The sequence below is a fragment of the Drosophila santomea genome, chromosome 3L (assembly GCF_016746245.2).
Source record: "Drosophila santomea strain STO CAGO 1482 chromosome 3L, Prin_Dsan_1.1, whole genome shotgun sequence".
Taxonomy (NCBI): Eukaryota; Metazoa; Arthropoda; class Insecta; order Diptera; family Drosophilidae; genus Drosophila; species Drosophila santomea.
Window position 1 is genome coordinate 7116564 of NC_053018.2, and position 22124 is coordinate 7138687.

The following is a 22124-nucleotide window of genomic DNA, read 5'->3' on the forward strand; positions in this document are numbered from 1 at the left end:
ATAGAACTTTAAGTTGGCATTACTGTTCAAGATGGCGACCGATTTAACAGCTGTCAAGTGATTTATTCTCAGTTTGGTTTGGCAATTCGTCATGCGTGCTTACAAAATCCAACTCGTGCAAGAATTGAAACCAAACGATCATCAAGCAAGGCGTAGATTCGTCGAATGGGCCCAAAACGAGATTGCTGTTGTTCCCGATTTTTCATAAGCCTCCAAGATCTTGTGATTTAACACCGCTAGACTACTTTTTGTGGGGCTATGTAAAGTCATTGGTCTATGCGGATAAGCCACAAACGCTAAACCATTTGGAAGACAACATTCGCCGTGTTATTGCCGATATACGGCCAAATATTGGAAAAAGTCATTGCAAATTGGACGTCCAGATTGGACTACATCCGAGCCAGCCGTGGCGGTCATATGCCAGAAATCATATTTAAAATGTAATGCCACAAGATTATCTTTCATGTCAATAAAATTCATGTCAATCGAATAATCCATCGTTGTTTTATTGCAATTTAAAGTTCTATACCTCTAAAAAAAACACCCTATATATACTTATAGATATACTAATACTTATAGATATACATTCAAAGTAATTATTTTCCTGTTTGTGAGTTTACCGAAGCTCAAAGCTTATTTGTGGAATAACGATTAGGTGAAAGATGCACAGTATCAGAATCATAATTTTGTAGTACACAATTTCTCTCAGTGCAGGCCAAGCAGGTGGTCCTAGGCCGAGGACAAAACTGTTTGACTTTGGCCGCCGCGGAGTGCGTGTGCGGGTGGGAAAATGTGAAGTCTGGTGCGGCAATTAACAAGTGCAACGACTTTGCCGCCGTCGCCGCTACTTCCTCATCCTCATCCTCATCCTGACCGCCATCCTGCTGCGCTTCCTTGGCAACTTCCTTCCCAGCGACATCCGCCACCCGAAACGCAGCAACACAATGGCCGAAAAAAAAGAAACGCTCCAACTAATAACACTTAACTGAAGCTCGGGCCTAAGCCAAAAGCCAAGTCTTAATTATGGCAAACAACTTTTTGTTTTAGTTCGCAGCTAAAACGCTTCCTGTGAGACAAAAAGCTGCCAGCTACTGAACTTTCGTTGCACTCGCTCTTCCGCAACCCGCAGAATTTTCCGGGAAAACTGCACTGTGCATGTCGCTACATATCAACAAAAGATGCAGCAGCCAACACCAGAGTGCATCAGCCACCTCCACACACACACTTGTCGTTTTGGCTCGGTTTCGGTTGCTTTTCTTTTTTTGGTTTCTGCATTTTCATTTTTTTTTCGTGTTTTTGCAGACTTCAGTCAATGCACTCTCTATGACGTCGTCGTCGTCTGACTGCACAAAATGAAAAAGTTTCGCAAAAAAAAAACATAATGAAATCCAAGGCCCAAAAGGATAAACTTGAAACAAAAAAAAACACTGATTTAGGTAGATGTGTAAGGGCTGTGGGAATATCCTTTAACTTAGTAACAGAATATATGTTTTTAATGCTGTAAAAAATTGATAGTTTAATAGATCAAATAAATGTTATTAAATGAACCATTAAAAATATATTATAAATATTTTTAAATAGGCAAATGGTGTATTACATTTTTAGCAGATGTATTATTTAATCAAAAATATATTAAAATGTTTAAATATTAAAATATTTGTTTTCTAAATGGTCAATCAAATTACTGGGCCTCTAACCCCTCCACATTTCATAGTTCCCAGGGTATTAAAACAGCAGTTCCACAACCAACAAAACAACACAAAAAATTGTAAAAAAAAACACTCGTTGCATTTTTCTTGTTCTTTTTTTTGTTTTCCGCAAAAAGCGAAAAACAAGAATGATTATTAACGCCTGTTGGGTATGCCACAGGACGATGTCTGCCGCGGCTCCAACTGCAGCTTTGGATACAGCTCCATCTCCAGTTGTGGACTGGAGGTTGGATGCAGCATAGAGGAGAAGGAGGAGAATCCCACTTCTCACTCAGACTCCTCAAAACCAAAAGGCAGAAGGCAGCAGGCAGCAGGCTACTGTGCAAACAGTGTGCCGTGTGCCTGTGTTTTAGCTTTTTTCGGTGCATTCGCCTGCAGGCTTCAGTTGGATGCAAAATGCAACGGGGCAAAAACAACAACAGCAGCCAAGGCAGAGCCAACATGTCACGGGTCCACAGGGCTCCAAAGTTCGAAGGGAGTTGCATTGGCGACTCCCCGAGCCCCTCACTCATTAGGCGCTTGCTGTTGCTGCTGCTGCTGCACTTGTGTCTGCACCGTATCCTGGCCCAAAGTCGGGATTCGGGGGCCCTGCATCCTGGCCTGCTGCAACTCCATCGCCTCCGTCTCAGGCAGTTGCAAATTACGCTCTCAGACTCAATTGTCTTGAGCCTTTGGAGACTGGCTGTTGGAACGGGGACCCGAAACGACAACAATGCCTGCGTTTAAACGCAATCTTCGCCATGGCTAGACAGACAGACTCAAACTTCAGACACATTCCCTTGGGGCGATACAAGGAGAGAACAAAAAATTGTTTATAGGGGCGTAGGGCAGCTAGGGGCGTGGCTAGGTGGCAAAAGCGTCGCGTCATCGTCGCGTCTGGCACTTGAGATTTTTGTATATGTTCATTAGAATGCTCCTCCTGACGATGAGGATAGGAAGGTGCTTGAGCGCCCTGAAGTAGGCAACACTTTTGGATTGCACTTTGATGCATGTGCGAATTCTGTTTTCGGGGTACAGTTGTGCGTGGAAAACTAATGTGACAGAATGGCATAATATATTGATACTTTACAGTTTCATTGGAGATAGGATTAATCGGTGAACTGCAACATGTATACCTATTAAATAAATAAATCAAATCCAATCTATGAAAAACCTCATTTAAATATTCCCCATTTGTTTAACAAAATGTATAAATATTTATTGTACTAGCATTTAATTGGATTCTTAAATGACTGACACTATCGAAAGTGTCATAAATTGAACAAACTGCCTTTGGTTCAATCGAAACATAAACGCAATTCCATATACTGCAATAAATATTAAATTAATGTGTTGCATTTCTTCCTATTTCAGAACCTGTTCATGGATTTATGAGGTACGTAAAACCCTCAGCACCGCTTTTAGCATTTTAATCTGTTCATGGGCACAAAAGCCGCTTACGTTTAATGCCCAGTCGAAATCAACCTGCATACATACCAAAAACGAAAAAAAAAACCAAAGCAAATAAAATTTTAAACGAATCTATTATGACAAGTGCGTGGGCCGTACAAAGTATTTTTTTCGTTCGCATATATTTTTTATATTTATGCTCCAACAAAAGGCCGCAGAATACGGGGGCTGCTGGCTGTCCAAATGATGTTGAAGTGTGTTTAAATCTGAGGGAGACCCATCATCGTGTCAAACGGCAGCCGACAGACAAGAAAACCTAACGATCAAATTAATAACGCCAACAAAAGAGACCCGATACCTGTGCCCCTGCCACGCCCCATTAAAAAAAATCTTAATACAATAAAGGTTGTTTGGAGAAACAACAATAAGCACAACAACGGCGACAGCTGTGATTGACAACTATGTTGAAATATCAAATTATAATTTCATAAATAGATGAGAAATAAAAGAAGCTAAGAGGCTTTCAAATCGGGTAATTGCCTGATCTATTAGGCCTGGGTGTGGATACACTCGTCGAGATCTTTTGGGCCAGATTGAAGGTCAGTGTACAGAAACATAATTGATTATTAAACTGACATAACGTGGTACCGGTACACCTAAAACAGTATTTAAAGGGTGCGGAACTGCAGTGCATGGAAATTCATTAGCCGAGATTGAGAAAACATGTTTTAATTTCATGCCTCGGATATCGTTCATTAAAGGCGAAAGAATTTTAATTGCCACTTGGCCGGTGGCAGCCTTGAAATCGACCGACCGACCGACCAACCGACCAACTCGTGGACTAGAAAATATAAAAACACCAACTGCAATTGGCTTTGGCATTCACATGCTTCGTTATGGCCATATGAAAGTGCCACATAATTCTAAGTGTCCCTCTCTCTCACCTAAAAAATATACAAAAAATTCCCCAAGGCCAAAACAATTTTCACACCGCACAACCTGCAATTGTAATATATATATATATCCCATATCCATCCGTGTGTTAGCTCTTCACCATTTTGGGGGCAGCGAAAATGAAAATCCAATCAATGCCTGCAATATCCTATGCGGTTAATGTTGTTTTCTGTTTGGTGTTTGGTGATTGGTGATTGGTGTGTAGTGTTTGTTGTCCGGGGCGTAGTTCTAGTTTAAGAGCTTTGCACTCGTATGTGGGCTGGCTACTTTTTTATATATTTTTTTTTTTGGTGAGCTGGGAACCCTCCAAACTTGAAAAGAAAGTGGCCAGATTTTCGGTCAAAGCCTACGTGATTTTTGCCTTCAGATTTAATGCTTGTCGATTTTTACGACTTTCGATCTTGAGGTTAGAGGAAAACATTCTTTTTAATTGATGCTTCGGAAAGGATTTCTGCGGGTGATCATCAAAGCGTTGGTAATTTCTTTTGTGGGTTATCTTGGCTGTTAAATTTCCTCAAATATTTTGCTAAGCTTACAATCACTTTGGTAATTTCTTTTGTAGGTTATCCTGGCTGTTAAATTTCTTGAAATATTTTTCTCAGCCTGGTCTTAAAAAAGTTCTGTGAGCAGCTGCAGGAGTAAAATGTTACATTCTAATAGCTTTCTTAAAAAAACTTGGTCAGCAAGTTTCGAAAGCATTTATAATAATTTTCTTCAACCCACAAGCATTAGTTTTTTTAATTACATAATAGATAAAACTTTAAATGAGAGCCAACCTTTTCCTCAATAAATACATAGTAGAAACATATAAGGATTTTTACAGCCCTTTCCCTAGAGATCTAGGAGGAAATTAATTTGAGATTACTTATTTTTTTAGCAGCTCCGGAAGCGGTTTCATTTATGAATTTTACCATAGTTTCCCCCATAAATCAGGAAGTGTATAAAATATAGCCCATGACAGACCCACTCCACTAAACGGCCTCTCCCACAGGCGCACATATGACGATGACGATGTTGATGACGATGCTGATGACGATAGTGATGGTGATGATGATGATGCGGTGACTATCCAGAGTAGCCAACCTCTTGGGCTTATACTTGTAATTATTGTGAGGCACAGCCCCGGCTTGCAAGCTGTGCAGAATTTTTAGTTTACGAGCACATAAATGTAATTGGATGCGCAAAAAATATTACAGTATCCAGAAGGAGAGTGTTTATAAATTTGCACACTCGCACATACGAGTCCACTCTAGGCACTCTAGACTGCAATTTGCAGCACCAGCTGCAGTTCAAGTTCCAGGAGGCTTCTGCGCATGGGCAAAAGCCGAAACGTGTCATCATCGATTATATGGGCCGGGAAAATGGGACTCCCGAGCTGGAGCTGATGGAGCCTCTGGACCCTCTGGAGCTGCTGGGCAAACAAGTGGCTGTTACTATCGCATTGTGTTATCGCCGTGCTGATGTCGGCAGCGATGTCAGTTCCCCTGGGCGCGTAACTCAAAGCGACAACACTTGACACTAATTAATACATACGCACCGACCTGGGAGCTGGCTTTCCTTTCTAACTACCCATTTTCTATTTTCCATTTTCCGTGGCCCGACTGCCACCCACCCATTTGGGAGGCTTGTCGACGCGCTCGTCGCATTTCAATCAAGACCACGTCAGTCATTCAGTCATCCAGCCAGTCAGTCAGTCAGTCATCCAGTCAGTTGAGATTCTGGCTTGATAAAGTTGTTTGAAAGTGTTGCAGGTTGCACACACAGAGACACGCATAGTTGACTGCCTAACTGGCACATTGACTGCCGCTGCAACTGCAACATGCAGCAACACACAGTAACAGCAGCAACATGCTGCAAAATGCAGCAGTGGGAAGCAGAAGCAGAAGCAGTCGGCTAGAAGAGTGTGCCCCATTGTAGCGGGCGATGCTTATCAGCTTGTCGACGTCGCGGTCTCCTGCCACACGCAGCCCCACCCCCTCGATACCGCCCCCTTTCGCCCCTTTCCACCGCCCACCTAGGCGCTACTTGATAATGTTTACCGTTGCACTTCCTACACCGATTAAGGTTAGCGCACTTTAAGCCAGAGTGGCCAAAGTTCAATTAACACTAGCATACTGCAGCGAAAGTTTGAGAGGCAGCATACAAAATTAATAAGCTGAAGCCGGAGAATAGTTAATGTTCAATATGAAACATGAAAATTGTGATAGGCACTTTTATTTACACCTCCACAAGTTGTTTATGTTGCATATAAAACTGACAGCTCAACATGATTTTCCCTTCTTGGTAAAAACTTCCTGACTAGAAGTCTTTAAGGCGTAAACCGAACAGCTAAGAAAATTCAAATCAGCTCGTGAATAGTTCCGAAAAATATCTTATTAAGTAATTTAAGCAGCATTTCCATTCAGGTTTGTGCTGATTTGACTTTAATTTGAAATTTTACACACCAATAAACCACTTTTAACTGTCAGATTTCCAAAGCAAAATATGCAAATTAAATGCGGTAATTCTGGCATTTCCTCTGTTATTATAGCCAACGTGCCGCTTTTTATTGACCAATTAAAAACGCTTGTGCTATTGGACGAAGTTGGCCAAGAGAGTGTAGGGGGGAGCGGAAAATGATTCATCTAAGTCGAGAGCTGTCTCTCAAGTCATCAGGAAGGCATATCAAGCCACCTTTTTTTGGGGCCTCTGGCATTTTATTTGTGTATGCTTTTTTGACAATGCCACACAGAGACAATGATCGATGAAGTTGCGCCTTGGACTTTAACTTTACGGCCGAAATCGAAGTTGAAAACGAAAAACGGGCTGAGAATGAAATCGAAAATAAATTTTCAATTGATAACAAAGGAAAATCGACACAAACTGGCATTAATTTTCGGCTCTTTAGAGCCAACTTTGACACCCGAAACTGAATAAATGCTTAATTAACACCCAATGGCGCGCCTTAAGCGAATTGTTGTCATGGGTTAAGGCGCTGTTTCCAGCTAAATTGCGGCAATTGAAGGCGCAACGAATGCAACTCAAAAGTCTAAAATCGAAATTAAACGTTTTTTTTTCGGCAAAAAGTAAACACAACGCCAAATTGACATTTCGCCTCTCGACAGGCAGCGAAAAATGTATTTTTTTTTCGGCTATTTGGTATGTTTTTTTTTTTTTTGGAAAACTGCAGTTAGAAGAAGGCAAGCCCAGCAGGTCACAAGCGGAAAATCGGCGAATAGAAAATGACAGTTGCAGTTATTCGGTACGCCGCCAATCGTTGAAATCAACAAAAGCCACAGTCGAGTCACTAAAAATGACTGACTCTCGACTTGACTGACTTTGTTTGGCCAATTGGCAATTGAACAAGCCAACCAACCAACCAACGTCGGTCGGTCGGTCGATCGGAAAGTGAAAAGCGGCACCTGAGGGCAAAAGGAGTTGCATTGCATCATGCCCCGCGGCCTTTCAGTGTAGTCGTGTGCTAGTATCTGTGTGGGTGCACGAGCAATCGATGCATCGATGATCGGATCGCGTTGAGATCTACTCGCATGTAACGTTTAAATTTGTTGGAAAGTCCACCGATACCAACTGAGCTGTGGCTTTTCATGCCTACTTTTCGGTTTTTTACTACACTGAAAAAAATTGTAATACACCGTGCTGTGGATACCATTTACTTTTATTACCAAAAAAAAAGGATACACTACAAATGACTTTGACTTTTGTAGAATTACAACTTGTTGCTTGTGATCCAAAATAGAACCACAAATTATTTAACTTAAGCTTTATTATCCGTGTACGTTTTTTCCTCTCTCGGAGAGCAAACAAGATTTGCACGATTTTCTTGTAATTTTCCTGCAATTTCCAAGTACGAAGAAACCTCGCCAAGTGCCGGGCCATATAAATCCTCAATGTTTGTTTAATTTCGTGTATTTTTTTTCCAGCCCCACTCTGTTTGTTTTTCTATTTTGTTTTAATTTGTCCCCAAAAAAATAAACTTGCCAGAATGCAATGGGCAACAAGGCAACAACAAAACACACAGCAACAACAACGAAATTTGGCTAATTGTGTGGCGATCATTGCTCATTACGGCTCATTATTTGTTGTGGCTTGTAGTTTCGGCTACAGGTTCTTGTTCCCAATTTTTTTTTTTTTTTTTGTTTTCGAGGGAGGGAAAACCATTTTATTGTCAATGATCTTGTAGCGAGATTAGCATAGATATTGGTTCCCATTCGCGATTAGATGGCCGGGCACGATTTTGTTTGTGGGGTACAATTGGAATGTATGTAATGCGCTTGTTCCTAACGTGGAACTTAACAACTTTGCAACATTGTTACCGGCAGTAAAAGTTTTCCCTGCGATTCAAACAGGAAGTTTCCATTGGCATTTAGTGCCCCGAAAACCAACAGAGATAACTACAAATTCCGCATTGAATCAGCTTATAATAGATTTACATTTTTATTCAATGAAGTTGCTTCTTAGGGTGTGTTTATGACTTTGAAGATGGCGCAGAAAACCCCTAAATATATTTGCATTTTTTTACAGATAAAATGCCTTTTGTTTGATTTAAGAGATTTTAAAGGAATGTTTGAGATATAGCTTTAATGATTTTACCTACGCATTTTTATTAATTATTTTTTAGCATCATTAATTTGAGGGTATTAATATCTACATTTGAATACTTCTATACAATACTTCACTACTACTTACTATTCATACTTCAAAGAACAAATCGCATTCGGTCTAATTTCTGACTAATTTTGGATGTTAAATAGCTAGTTCATTATATGATACATTGATCATAAAACCAAATCCTAAATCATCTGCCATTCGATTGATGCGACAAGATTCCAAACTTGGCATGATTTCATTGGCAATCAACAGGGCTCGTAAAGACCATCACTAAATGGGGGGGCATAAAAGCCTGGCCAATAAAAAGCCAAGTTATCTTCTTTGTTTCGCTGGCAATTTGGTAACTTTTTTTCTAAAAGTTTATAAGTATAAATATGTGGAAACTTGATTTGGCCTAGCCAAAGAGCGAAACTGTGTATGCGATTTGGATGTGGCCCATTCATCCGTCATAAACATTTCAGCGTATTTTCAACGTAATTCCATTCGCGTGATGGGAAGATGCTATAAAAATTTTAGCTGGTCTCCAACGAGCATTCGGTTTTGAGTTTTATGGCTCTGAGTGCGCATTTCAAATGCCCGGCCATTGTTTCAAATGGCACTGAGTAAATAAAATTGAGCAGACCGAGCTTGGCTTTTCAAAATTGTGTTGATTTTGCATATGGGAGCGAAGGGAACATAAACGGATCGCATTTTTACGACTTTCGCTTTTAATGGCCAGCGGGTCGAAAAGCTGCTGGTCTGCTGTAGGTCGCGTCGCCAAAACTCAGGTTCAGGTCTTAAATTCGCAGGCCCACTTACGAGTATTATGAAATATTCGATACCCGGGCCGCCGCCAGTGCAAATCGAGGCCACCACGAACTCAAATCATACGAATATCTATGGGGCACGCGGCACGGACCAACTGAATTAAATCAGTGCACAATGAAAGCGAGAAGAAAGATGTGCACTGGAAAACCAAGATCCCTTATATAAAATATGGAGTATTAAACTGTCAAGCTAGCAGCTCAAAAAATATCTTAAATATGTAAGAACTTTAGGAAGTACAGCCGTTTAAGGATATTAGTTGTCCATATCAATACGCCAACATACATTTATACAGATTTCGATTTTTGTAGAATTTATTCTCAGTGCTGGAAATTGAGAGATTGAGGCAATGCAAAGCGATACAAATCGAAGCGGGACGATCATCGAGTGGCTCGCTGCACTCGCCGATCAAGTTGCACTTTCTGGCTGGCGATGCTGCTGCTGCGGCTCTTGATGTTGCCTCTGCTGCTGATGCTGTTGCTGCAGCAGTGGTTGATGCTGTTGCTGTTGCTGCAGCAGTTGCTGTTGCTGTTGCTGTTGCTGCAGCAGTTGCTTTTGCTCCTCATGCAGTCGTGTGGAGTTTGGAGTGTGCTGCCAGCGGCACAAAATGCTCGACATAAAGGGCAAGAGTTCAGGAAATTGTGACTGTGGCGAAAAATATTTTCGCTATTCTTCACAGTTTTCCATTTTTTTCGCTTTTGCCCGGGTGAAACTGTAGCCGATGCTGCCGCTTCAGATGCCAATGAAGCCGGCTCTTTTTGCATCACATCGCCCAAGGAGAGTGAGATGAACAATTTTTTTGTAATATTTTTTACCAACTTATTTTTCTGCATGCCGCTGCTCTGTGTGAGTATGCACGAAAGTTGGCGGAAAATTGAAAGTAATTGTCACCTTTTGAGTGCTTCCATTTCGTTTTCCTGTTGCCGTTCGGTAGTGTCGTGAAAAGTGTGCCTTTTGTGATGAAAGAGAATGAGGATTTTCTGGGGCGAAGGTGAGCTGGAAATGTTTATGAAAGTGTGGCAAATGCTAGAAAAGAGGTTTATGGGTGCGAAACGTTAATGGAGGATATGTATCTTTGAAGTAGAAATGAGAGCGTAAATGGAAAATTAATAATTTAATACCACTTTCCCAGAGGTTAATTGGTATACATATATATAGTGCTGTGAACTGGTTAAACCCACAGTAAAAGGAAGTCAAAATAATGAAGTGGAAAACCCACCTCTTTCATGCTCCACGCTTAACTAATTTGTATGATACATCTTCCATTTAATGACTTCATTCGCGAACTCCTCCAACTTAGACACTCGATTTCATCTGGCAGATGAATCTCTAATCAGCATTTGTTGTTAAGAATCTCCTTACATGACACAACCAATTAATTTCCAGATGCCTTATGCAAGCCCACAGAAGACTATTTGTGCATGTAGGAAATCAACTCAACTGTGATACCAGTTTTTATTTATTTTTCCTCCTTCAGTTTTTCCCATTTTTAATTTTTTTTTGTTTTGCATTTATTTGCACAAGCAATCTGCCGCTCTAATAGAGACCTGAAAATAGCTGGCACCCCCGCATAGAAACACTCGACACAGTCACTCAGTTAGTCAGTTGTTCAGTTGTTCACTCATTCAGTCAGTCATTCAATCAGTGAGTCAGTCAGTCAAGCAGCAGGCGGGAAAATGGATTTACCACGCGGAAAGTTGCAAGTTAACATGGCTGCACATTTTGCCAACGGGATGCATGCAACTTGCAACATGAGCAGCATTGGCATCGGCAGCATACAACATCGTCGTGCATGCAACACTTACCAGCAAACAAAATTAAAGGCAAATCGCAACCAATCACAAAGATTAACCCCACACTCACACACACAGGGCAACAACAAAATGGCCAAGAAAGGCCATATAAACGTGGCCCAAAGGCGCCGTTGCATTGGTATTTTAAACACTGCCAAGGCGCATAATCAAAACGCTTAAATTATAATAACTTTATTAAGTCTCCACTCGAGCAGCGATCATCCACCCGCGCCCTTTTTTCGCCTAGATCCAAACTACAAAAAAAATAAAGAGGAAAACTACAGGTGTAGTGCAGAAAGAAAGCAACAACAACAAACACAAACAAATGGCAAACAGGTAAAACAAAAAACAAAAAATCTGAAAAGAAAATGAAGAAAACAGCGATTGTCTGCTGGGCGCTTTTATTATTACTCTCGAGTGGATTTTACTCAGTACACACTCGAGTTTGCTGCCTGCTGTTTATGATTGTTTTTTCATTTTCTCAAGTGATGAGTAGGATATCTGTCTGCTGTGGTGGCCAACAGAGTCGAGCAACAAGCCATTTGCGACTCACGACTTTTCATGCAATTTTGAATTTAAAATTCTTCACACACTCGTTTCATTATGTGGCTTCATTCCAGCTCCTCCAGATAGTCTCCCCCATTCCCCATTCCCCATCTGCTCTCCTCCACTCCCCCTGAAAAATCCCCTTCTAGGGTAAAATCAACGGCCCGCCATCGAAGTCGAAGGCAACGCAAAGTAAGATGCTACTCTTGTGGCCATCTTTGAAGTGGTTGTTGTAATGGGTGTAGCTCTGCGAGTGTGTGTGTGTGCTGTTGTGTTTGGTGTGTGTAAGAGTGTGTAAGAGTGTGGAACCACCGAAGGAAGACGCCGCACAATCACGCGCCATTCGAGTTCGGGATTGCCGCTCCAGAAACAATCACAGTGGTTACACGCTTGTGGCCAAAAAATCAAGTAAAAGAGAGGTTCAGTTACCATATAGTTTGCAAAGATATATATGTATAGATATATATATGTAGATATATATGTATATGTATGTATTATTTTTTATCAAAAAATCGAAAAAAAAATTTGTTGTAAAAAATCGGATATTTTCAATCGCCGTTTTCGCCATAACTTGACCAAAAATAAACATAGCTAACTATGTCTATCCCTACTTTTTCGATATTTGAAAAAAGAAATTTTGACAAATTTTCGCATTTTCGATAAGGGGTACCATCATCAAAATTTGCGAAAAATGGCAAAAAATTAGCATTTCAATGTATATACATGGATCGATAGGGAATTTTGTTACGAATTCAACGAGTTTGGACAACTATTTTTACTGCTATCGAAAAAAAACGGATTATTTTGTATCAAAAAATCGAAAAAAAAAAATTTGTTGTAAAAAATCGGATATTTTCAATCGCCGTTTTCGCCATTACTTGGTCAAAAATGGCAGCACAGCTAAAATAAAGACTGTTTTGTGCTGCTAATAAACACAGCTAACTATGTCTATTCCAAATTTTTTGATTTTCGAAAAAATAAAATTTGACAAATTTTCTCATTTTCGATAAGGGGTACCATCATCAAAATTTTCGAAAAATGGCAAAAAACTAGCATTTCAATGTATGTACATGGATCGATAGGGAATTTTGTTGCGAATTCAACGAGGTATGGCATTCCACATTTGGACAACTATTTTTACTGCTATAGAAAAAAAACGGATTATTTTTTATCAAAAAATTATAAAATAAAAAAAAAATGATTTTTCACCTTTATGTTGGTGCGTCTTTCGGGTATAACGACGTAAAATCGTCGGTCCCTTGAAAGTCGCTATAACCGGATTCTACTGTATATATATTGTGGCCATTGCATTCCTTTTTTCACCTTGCTAAACAAGGACCTTTTATTAATATTTTCCCTTTTAAAATACGAAAATATTAGTGACACTTAATCCAAGTTCCTCTTCTCAGTCATTTGTGTGCACTTCCCACGACCAAACCACTGTGCATTTTCTGAATCTTGGTATTAATGCCAGTGCAACTGGCCAAGACATCATTTGCTATGACGATGACTGGCCGCTTGGATGTGGATCTGGCTTGGGTCCTACATACTATGCTATAAGTCAGCTCAGCTGCTGATGATGACTTCGAGCTGGTCGAGCTCGGATTCAAGGGAATGAACGGACGGACAACGGACCGCCGCCACTTGGTGGTCCAATTCAACGAATTGACTATAATCAGTCTAGTGCCAAGTACGTTTCAAGTGTCTACTCATGCACTTCTGTGTAGCGTGTGGTGGGCAACGCCAAGAGGCCAGAGCTGAGAGCCCAGAGCTGAGAGCCAAGTGCCCAGAGGGCCAAGAGCTGGAAGTCGGGAATGAGGGGAGTGGAGCGGAGCTGCCGCGGATGCCGGCCGGCAGAGTTGGCTTAGCTAAGTTGGCTGGTTGGTCGGCAAGTTGCAAGTGGTTTGCTCTCGTATGCAAATGGCTGCTCCCGCTCCCGATTCCGCTCCCCATCCCCATCCCCAATCCCAATCCCAATCCCAATTGCAAACCGTATACCGCCACTCGACGCAGCTCTCACGAGTGCCGCGGCGCACAAAATTAATTTATTACAATGCAACAAATTACAACACTCATTAATATTTTAGCCAAGTTCTGTGTGTGCACGGAGAAAAAAAGTCAGGAAAATTCATGTATGACTACAATGAATAAAATGAACTTAACCAGAATATAACATATCAAGTGATTCTGTGATATTAAAGAATTAATTATTTTGGTATTTATAATACTTATTCAATTTAATATAAAACCAGTAAATAATACTTGAAATTCTATTTAAAAACTTATTACTAAGTTACTTACTTGAGAGCAGCGATTTTCGCGCAGTGCATATTGCGTAGTTGCTCAAGAGTTGTAACATGTGACTTGGCCTGGAATTTAATTTGCCGACAGGTCCAAGGAAGCTTGTAACCTGCATGTTGACTGGTTCGCTAAAAATACCTCCAAATGGAGGGGGAGGCGCGGTGGGGAAAAAGGGCGTGGCGTCTGGGACTGCGACTCTCATACCTAATAAATCTGTAATTTGTAATTAATGTGAAAAATTGGCGGCCGCGACGTAGAACAAGCCTAAATTGTTATTATATGGCCAGGGTCCAAGTTGCAGTCGCAGTCGAGTGTGGGTCAGAGTCATAACTCTTCCACAAGTTCGCTCGCCAGTGTGTGTTTCATAAATATAAATTAAGCCACTTGACTAACGCACAACGCGTGTTCGAGTCTCTGCCAGCCAACACACAAAAAAAAGTGAAAACTTGGTCAACCGACTTACTTTGCCAACGAAAAAAAACGGGCCAAAAAACATGTAGAAAAAGCAGAAAAAAATCTTTTTATTGCACTTAACGTCGCAGGTCGCTTAGATGCCCCAAGTTGATGGCACATGGCTCCATTGTCTGCTGAAAGCAACTCATGCGGTGTGATTAATATGGAAGGTGGCCAAAATAACGAAGAAGCGGCTGGGCAGCGGGATAAAAATACATTTGAGAACTAGTTATTTATAAACAGGAAACAACTCAATCAGGGGAATGGTGAAAGGCGAGTGTAGAAGGTTAGCTTATAATAAAGAAATTAAATCTAAATGTGATATATTATCATAATAATCACATTAACTGTTCAATAGACTTGTATATATTTTTTAGAAACTCCAGGAACTGCTCTTGTAAGTTCTAAACATTTTGAATTTCCACAGAGTTCCGCTGATCTTTGTTATTACGTTTTCAAGAGTTCTCAAAAACAGTTCGCTTTGATGTTTCTAATTTTAGGGCTCGACTCCAGGCCATAGCATCTGGAACACAATTCCTCCATTAAGTAAGGAAAAAACAATAAAATATACTTTATGCTCGCCTGACAGCAAATCGGGCGTAAAAATGTCTGCATGATTGATAATATTCGAAAGTTGCAAATACGGCAACCGCAACGGGAACTTTGAAAATGTGAGTTCGAGTTTATTTGGCCATATTTGCGATATAACCCCCAATGGCCCTTACCGCGATTCGATGCGGATCGATCAGCGGGGGCAGTTCAATTGCTACCCGGTCAGTCGCCGAATGAAAACAATTTTTTGGCCAAAAGGTAACGCAGCTGAGTGAGTGATTCAATGGGGCAAAACGTGAGCCAAAGACGTGAGCCAACTACAACAGTTGTGGCAACAACCAAAAGCGTTTATACGCCTGATGAGCGAAATGCTCAAAATGGTCGAAATGTTCGAGTCGGTCGGTCTTTTGGAACGATATGAAAATTTTTGTTATTCACTTGTGATATTTCACATTTTTTCCCAACGAATCAATCACAATGATTATGATAAATGATTTCGGCGTTTTTTATTTATTCATTATTTTCTTTCAAAGTTTCATTGTCTGCATGGTATTTATATCTTTCAAAGTTTTTCGGGTATGTGTATTTTTTTTGTTTGTGTCTATTTTTTTTTTTTTTTTGCATTATTAAGCCGGATAATGGGCGATCAGTGAGCTGAGCTTGTAATTGCTGGCTTATAAATCACAGTGAAAAGATATAATTTTGGTACCGATGATCTGTTGCCCGTTGGCCGTTTGGCCGACTCTTTGATTAGCACATTTGTCTGGAGTTTCACTTTTAGCGTACTCACCGCTGACCCATTGAACTACAAATACTTGACTATTTTTTTTTTTGATTTTTTTTTGTTAGCAGCGGCAACTGTAATGCTGATTTATTTCTGGCCATTTTTTTTATCAGCGATTTTTAATCTTGTTAGGAAACTTCATTAGTGTCAACCGACAGTTTTCTTAGGCTGATTAATGTGTGTCAGACGGGCGGGAAACTTTTCGGTAGCCTAGCTGGAAAAACCTGTCTGCCACCCATGGAAAATTTGCCTCAATGGCCACGCCTCTTTTGTGTTGGTCAGTGGCATTAAGTCTTTATTGCGGGATTATTAATTGGGGTGGACGTTGGGGGTGTGCATAGTAATGAGGTGGGCTTGTATAAACAAAATAATAAGGATAACCAACCACCAGCAATGGGCATTGCATAGAAGTTCGGGTGATACAACTTTCAAAAGGCAGTTACTATAGTTTATGAAATACTAAACACTGAAAAATCGTTTGTCTTCTATTAAAAATTATTATCAATAGTTGTTTTTAAGTGAGGATTTTACATTTCACGGGAATTTATGGATATTTTAAATGGATGTAGACATATCAATAAAATATGCAATTTATATAGATATAAAAATTTTACTTAAAAAAATAACGAAACTCTACTGTACCTGCTAACCAGCTTAGGTTGCAGACCAGTTTTGGTCACCAAATTTGACAACATTTGCCCATATTTATGAATTATAATAAGCCACGTTACTTTATGTACAAATGGCTTTTTCTTGACGTAACTAGTTAACATGTTTAACCGCTTCATTACAGAGTCGCCCAGCCGCACAAGACGCGTTCCAGGTGCAGATCCAGATACAGATCCAGATCCGAAGCCAGATCGATGTGGTTGGAGTGCACAGACTGAGGTCCGCCCGTAGGTAGAAAATGGCGGACATTTACCAGGATGCCAGCACCACGCTGCGCTCCGTGTTTCCCAACTCGCGGCTGGACTCGCTGGCCGGAGTGGATCGCCGGCTGGAGAGTCAGCTGCCAGGACCACCGGATGCGGATGCGGATGCAGTCACCACCGCCGCCTCGAACATTGGCTACAATCCGCTCAACGATGAAGACTGGTGGGCCAATGCCATTGAGGTGGACACCTTCGACTCACCGCTGGCCTTCGATGCCAGCGAAAATGGACTGTGGAACGGACACTTTGTACCGCCGCCACCTCGCCCGCCCTTCCTGGATGAAAGCGTCGCCGCCGACGGCCTGACCACCTGTGATCTCTGCACGTGGGCATGGCAGCGCAATGCCTACTCCCTCGATGGTTCCATAGGTGAGTACAGGGCATAGTAATCCTGCTCCTCCTTCTTTATTTCCTCCTTGTAAGGGGTCCCTCTGCTCCTGTCGTTTTTCAATTAAAACTGCTTGGCAAGACAATAATCTGGCGGCCGTGCATCGATCGCTGATATCAATTTATCAAACTGATGTTGGGCGTGCGTGGCTCGATTGCTTTTCGGCAAGCGAGATGGAAAGACTCCTCCTTCGCCGCCTCGTACACTTGAAAAATATATTAGGCAGAAAATTTTTAAAGGTTCTGAGAAGAATTCTAACATCAGAGATATGTCATTGAGATGTATTGATAGCATGCACTGAATAATATAATGCTTATATGTATTAATAGATAAGGTTACATTCTAAACTCACAGATATACTTTATTATCATATTTTATTTAGAATTTTTTTGGTAATGTGCTTGCTTATTTTTTCTTACTGTGCACACTTGCGCTTGCAAATTTAATTTGCACACATAACTCTTTGTGGCAGCTTTTGGCTTAGGCGTTGTTTCGCCAAAGTTTCGAGCCCGCGATCCGGGGATCCACATCCACCGTCACTATCGCCCCGGCACATCGCCAGTAATTTGTCTCTGCGCTCGTAAAAGAAGCGCAATGGAAAAGGGGGGACGAAGGGGTGAAAAGGGTGGAAATTGCGGCGGCTTAGACGCGGAAAATCTTATGAAAATATGAGGCAGTGGGCGTGGGCAGACGCAGATCGGATAGATAGGTTGCAGCCAGCGAGCTCTTTAATTTATCTGAGAACAAATGAAGCAAGTCGTAGGACTTCGAAATTCAAGCAAATGCATTGCCCAATTAAAACTCCACTGACGCTTAAAACTAAAGACCAGCTTGCATTAACGTTGAATTCAAATTTAACCCTTTTAGTGAAAAAACCTGTTAGAACTCACCCCATAACTCAAATAACACTCGCAATAGCAGCAACCAACTGCCAAATGACCGCTGTTCATATGCTTACCATAGAGTTGACCGCGTGAAATTGCACTTGTTACAAATTATTTATAAAAAATAATATTTCTTTATAATATTATGTAAATATTTAGACAAGCCAACATAGAAATTCAGTTTTAGATTTTTATGAACAAACGTTTTTCTTAACACGAATGGTTACATTATATAGTTATGTAATTTAAAAATATTTTGGGAGTACTACACATCACACTTCTGAACATTTTCCATATTTTTTCATTTTTATTAGAATTTTTCACTTGAAATTCTTGAAATTCCCCTCACGAGAGCACCTCTGCCAAACCATCCGCTCCGTCGGATGGAATATGGCATGGCATTTAGCCGTTTGCCGTATTTGATTTCCAGGAATCGCTTTCAGGGCAAATTGAAGTCATTATACATAGTAAAACTCCACTGAGCCGAGCTCCGAACTCCGAACTCCGAAACGCAGGCTGCGATGGGTGCCTGGCGTTATTAGGCTAATTATAGAGCCGCAGAATGGAGCTAGTGGCGAAACATTTCAGCCTTTTAGCTTTTCAGCATTTCAGTATTAGTATGTGCATATATTCGTACATATAAAATGACTTTATTCATGCCGACTGGGCGACTGTTTGTCGCGCCAAATGTCTGGGATTTCCTGTGGCCCCAAACGACGTGTCAACTAATTTGCAACACTCACCTGGACGTGGGGCAGCACTTCCATGGAAGTACCTGCGGCAGCCTTTGGCAAATATTTTATATTTTTTACCCATTCCTTGCCCATTTCTTTTTTTTTTGGCGAAGGGATTAAGCCCGCTCTGGGAAGAGCTAACAAAAAAGCAGCAAAATTTGACTAATGTCTTAATTTTTGTGCTTAGGTGTTTGCGGCGGTTGGTTTCGGTTTTTGTGGTCCAGTCATAACGGCTATGTGGGTACGCTGCACTGTGAGTACTATGAATACTCGCTGAATAAAGCGGAAAAGTCGTGTCTGGACTGCAGCGAATGCCATTCACTTCGCTTCATCTGGCCGGGTCTCTAAATTGAGTTTTTGCATGTCGTGCCCAAATCTGAGGACTTTGCTTTGTTTCTGCCTAGGTTTTTTTTCCACTTCGCTGCGGTGCGGTTTGGTTTGAGTTCTCTGCCGCAAAATTGACAGCTGAATAAAATGTTATTATATTTACACCATAATTTGCATGGCAATTAATCAAATGGCATGCGAAATTCGACAACGGCCACGGAAAGGTAAAGGCAATCCCAGGCGACACATTTTGTTGGTGGGTGCCCAGGTATTTTCTGGGAATTATTCTAACAAACTTCCACAGCAGAAAACAAAAAGCAAAGCAAAAAGTTTCGCCCCGCCTAAATGTCTTTATTAGGAGTTGGCTGCCTGAAAATGGAGCTCGTTAGGGAAGCAAAAAAACAGTAGGTATATGTAGGTATGAGATTTATTCAGAAATGGCAGCCAGTCAGAAAATCGTTACTTTTTGTAGGATACATTAGAAATTTTAATTCTGAAATACCTAGTTCATCGTTTTTAACATGTAATTAACAGTTTCAAACTTGTAATTAACAGGTCTAATAAATACTTTGGGTAAAACAGGAAACCCTGCTCATCTTCACTTCAAGACTAGACACATCCCTTCATTGAACCATTAAATTAATAGGAGAATGCCATTTTAATGGCACTTCCCGCCTTATGTAACTTATGTAAGCCACTCGTTTAACCATGGAGGTCGCACATGTTTTAGCTTTATGGCAGATTAAGTTAACCGCTTGATTATTTCAACAACATATTTTTGTATAATTTATGCTCCACTTTATGCCTCCCGTCGCACCCATAAAACAACATAACAAAGCGAATAAAGGGTAACAATTCTATATTCCGCAAATATTTACAGCAATTTGTGGCACAATAATAAAAATGAAAGGTCTCCGACCGAAGCCCAAAGCCAAAGTCAAACCAAACCAAGCCAAACCAAACGAAGCCAAACGAAACCCAAAAAAGGACTCGTGTTTGACTTTGTGCGGCTGTTGAATAAATGTTTTATTGCAATAACAACGATATAGCGATATCAACAACATCGGAGGTGGGGGGGGGCAACAACAATGGTCCGTCCAACAAAAACAGCAGCTGTTGAAGTCGACGGCTCCTTCCGCCTATTTTGATATTTTTATTGTGGTGGTGAAATAAATTCAAATAAATAAATTTAAGTTGCTGACTTTGGTCGCATAAAGCAGGCATATTACATGGCAACGAAGCAACGAAGTCTCTGAAGTTCTCGCCATCCTTTTCTGGACCATTAGAGCTTTTGTCCCGGGGGGCTTCACCATAAATATTGAAGGACTATAGACGAAAACATTTATTGCCAGATTTATGCTAGCTCAACGCAATTCAAAAAGTTATTTCCCTACAATAACAGGATTAGTATAGCATATGATGACAGAATTTCGGGTGGGAGTGAGCAGTTTTCAGCCTTAACGTGTTTTTCTATATGGTCTATAATAATATTTAACGTAAAACGTGTTCCCACAATTTTTTTATCTAAGCTATAAATATTTACTTGTATATCCTACCAACTGAATAGCTTTAAGTTTCTCCTGAATGGTTTTCCCATTTAAATGTTAATCCATCTTCTTCCGTTCTCAAATGAAAAACACAACATTTTCCGCTCCATGACCATTGGCCATAGCTCGTTAACGCCGAGCTTTTGGCCAAATACATGACTAATCCGAAGATTATGAAATTAATGCAAAACCACAAGAGACGTGATTCCTTTTTCCATTTTTTTCGGCATCTGTTGCAAGATACAGCAACTGTAAGCGGAAATAAGTCAGTTTTTGTTGTGTGTTTTTATTTGTTCTTGCCACTTTTTTATTTGCTGATGTACTACTACCTCGTGGTTCCTTCTGTGTGCTCTGAGTCGTATAATTGTTGCAACGAACGCACTGTGGCCTGAAGCCATAAAAAATAAACATAACACTCACACACACACAAACAGTGAAACTGGGGAGCTGAATGGAAGTGAGAAAACTTATTTGCTATTTTCATGGAATTTTCCATAATTTCTGCTCCGCTTGTTGTTGGAGTTTCCTCCTAGATGCTTTTTGCTTTTTTGTGGTTTCCCCACCACCGAGCATGCAAAAATGTTCTAAAAAGATAAACAAGAAACGCTCGGCGAGAGATCGAAAAATTATTATTACTGCCAGTGCATCAGAAAGATTATGATGGTACTGTGTGTTCCCTGTGTGTACCCTGTGTGTGCTTCGTGGATGCCTTTTTGTGTGTGCCATTCTTTTTTCCATAATATTTTTAACTTTGTTTACATTTTGCATTTTTATTGTGGCGTCGTCGTCGCTGTGGACTCCCTTTTGTTCCCTTTTTTTTTAATCAATTAGGGCGAGACTTGCGTAGGGGGAAGAATCGCAGTTCCCGGGGCCAGAAAAATGAGATCGCAGCCCCGAGAAACGTGACTGGACCACACACACACAGCATCCAGCATCTAGGGCTTAAAAATGCGGGCGCAGTACTAATAGAATTGCTGAGATGCTGATTCAAATAGTTTTCACTTTTTAATTACAATTTATGGGCTTCATTTCGTGCCATTATTTTTTATGCTCCGTCTGCAGCGTTTTCTTACAGCGGTTGAATTGCTTTTAAATTGAGGATCAGCTCGATGACTGCTATTAATTAAGCGCGTATGTAATCAAAGGATTTTAATATGATAAGAAATTGTCTATTAATTAGGTATCAAATGAAAAGGTAGTTATATAAAGTTCATTTTATTAAAGAATTAATTACTAGTGAAACGATATCCGACTCCGCCTTTCAAGATCAAAGAGCCATCTCGCAAAACGTCAGACAAACATTGTCTCCTCATTCTCTAGCGACAACATCAAAGGAAACTGTAGACTCAGTTTTCCAGCTCCGAAACATAAACACTTTTGAATGGGGGGAAAGCACACTCTATTCGTTGGCGGTGAAAA

The 22124-nt window shown here is 40.6% G+C and overlaps 1 protein-coding gene across 3 annotated transcripts in view; it reads left to right on the plus strand.

Annotated features, from left to right (window-relative positions):
• LOC120449693 overlaps window positions 1–22124 on the plus strand; it is a 61734-nt gene that overhangs the window by 20198 nt on the left and 19412 nt on the right. Inside the window, exons 2-3 of one of the 3 annotated variants that reach the window (XM_039632309.1) lie at window positions 3063–3084; window positions 16687–17194. In XM_039632309.1, the coding sequence (XP_039488243.1) occupies window positions 16801–17194 (394 nt within the window). In that variant the 5' untranslated portion in view covers window positions 3063–3084; window positions 16687–16800. Of the gene's footprint in view, window positions 1–3062; window positions 3085–16686; window positions 17195–19252; window positions 19383–22124 lie in introns of those variants that run through there. The other 2 variants (XM_039632310.1, XM_039632311.1) reach the window with 2 other exon arrangements.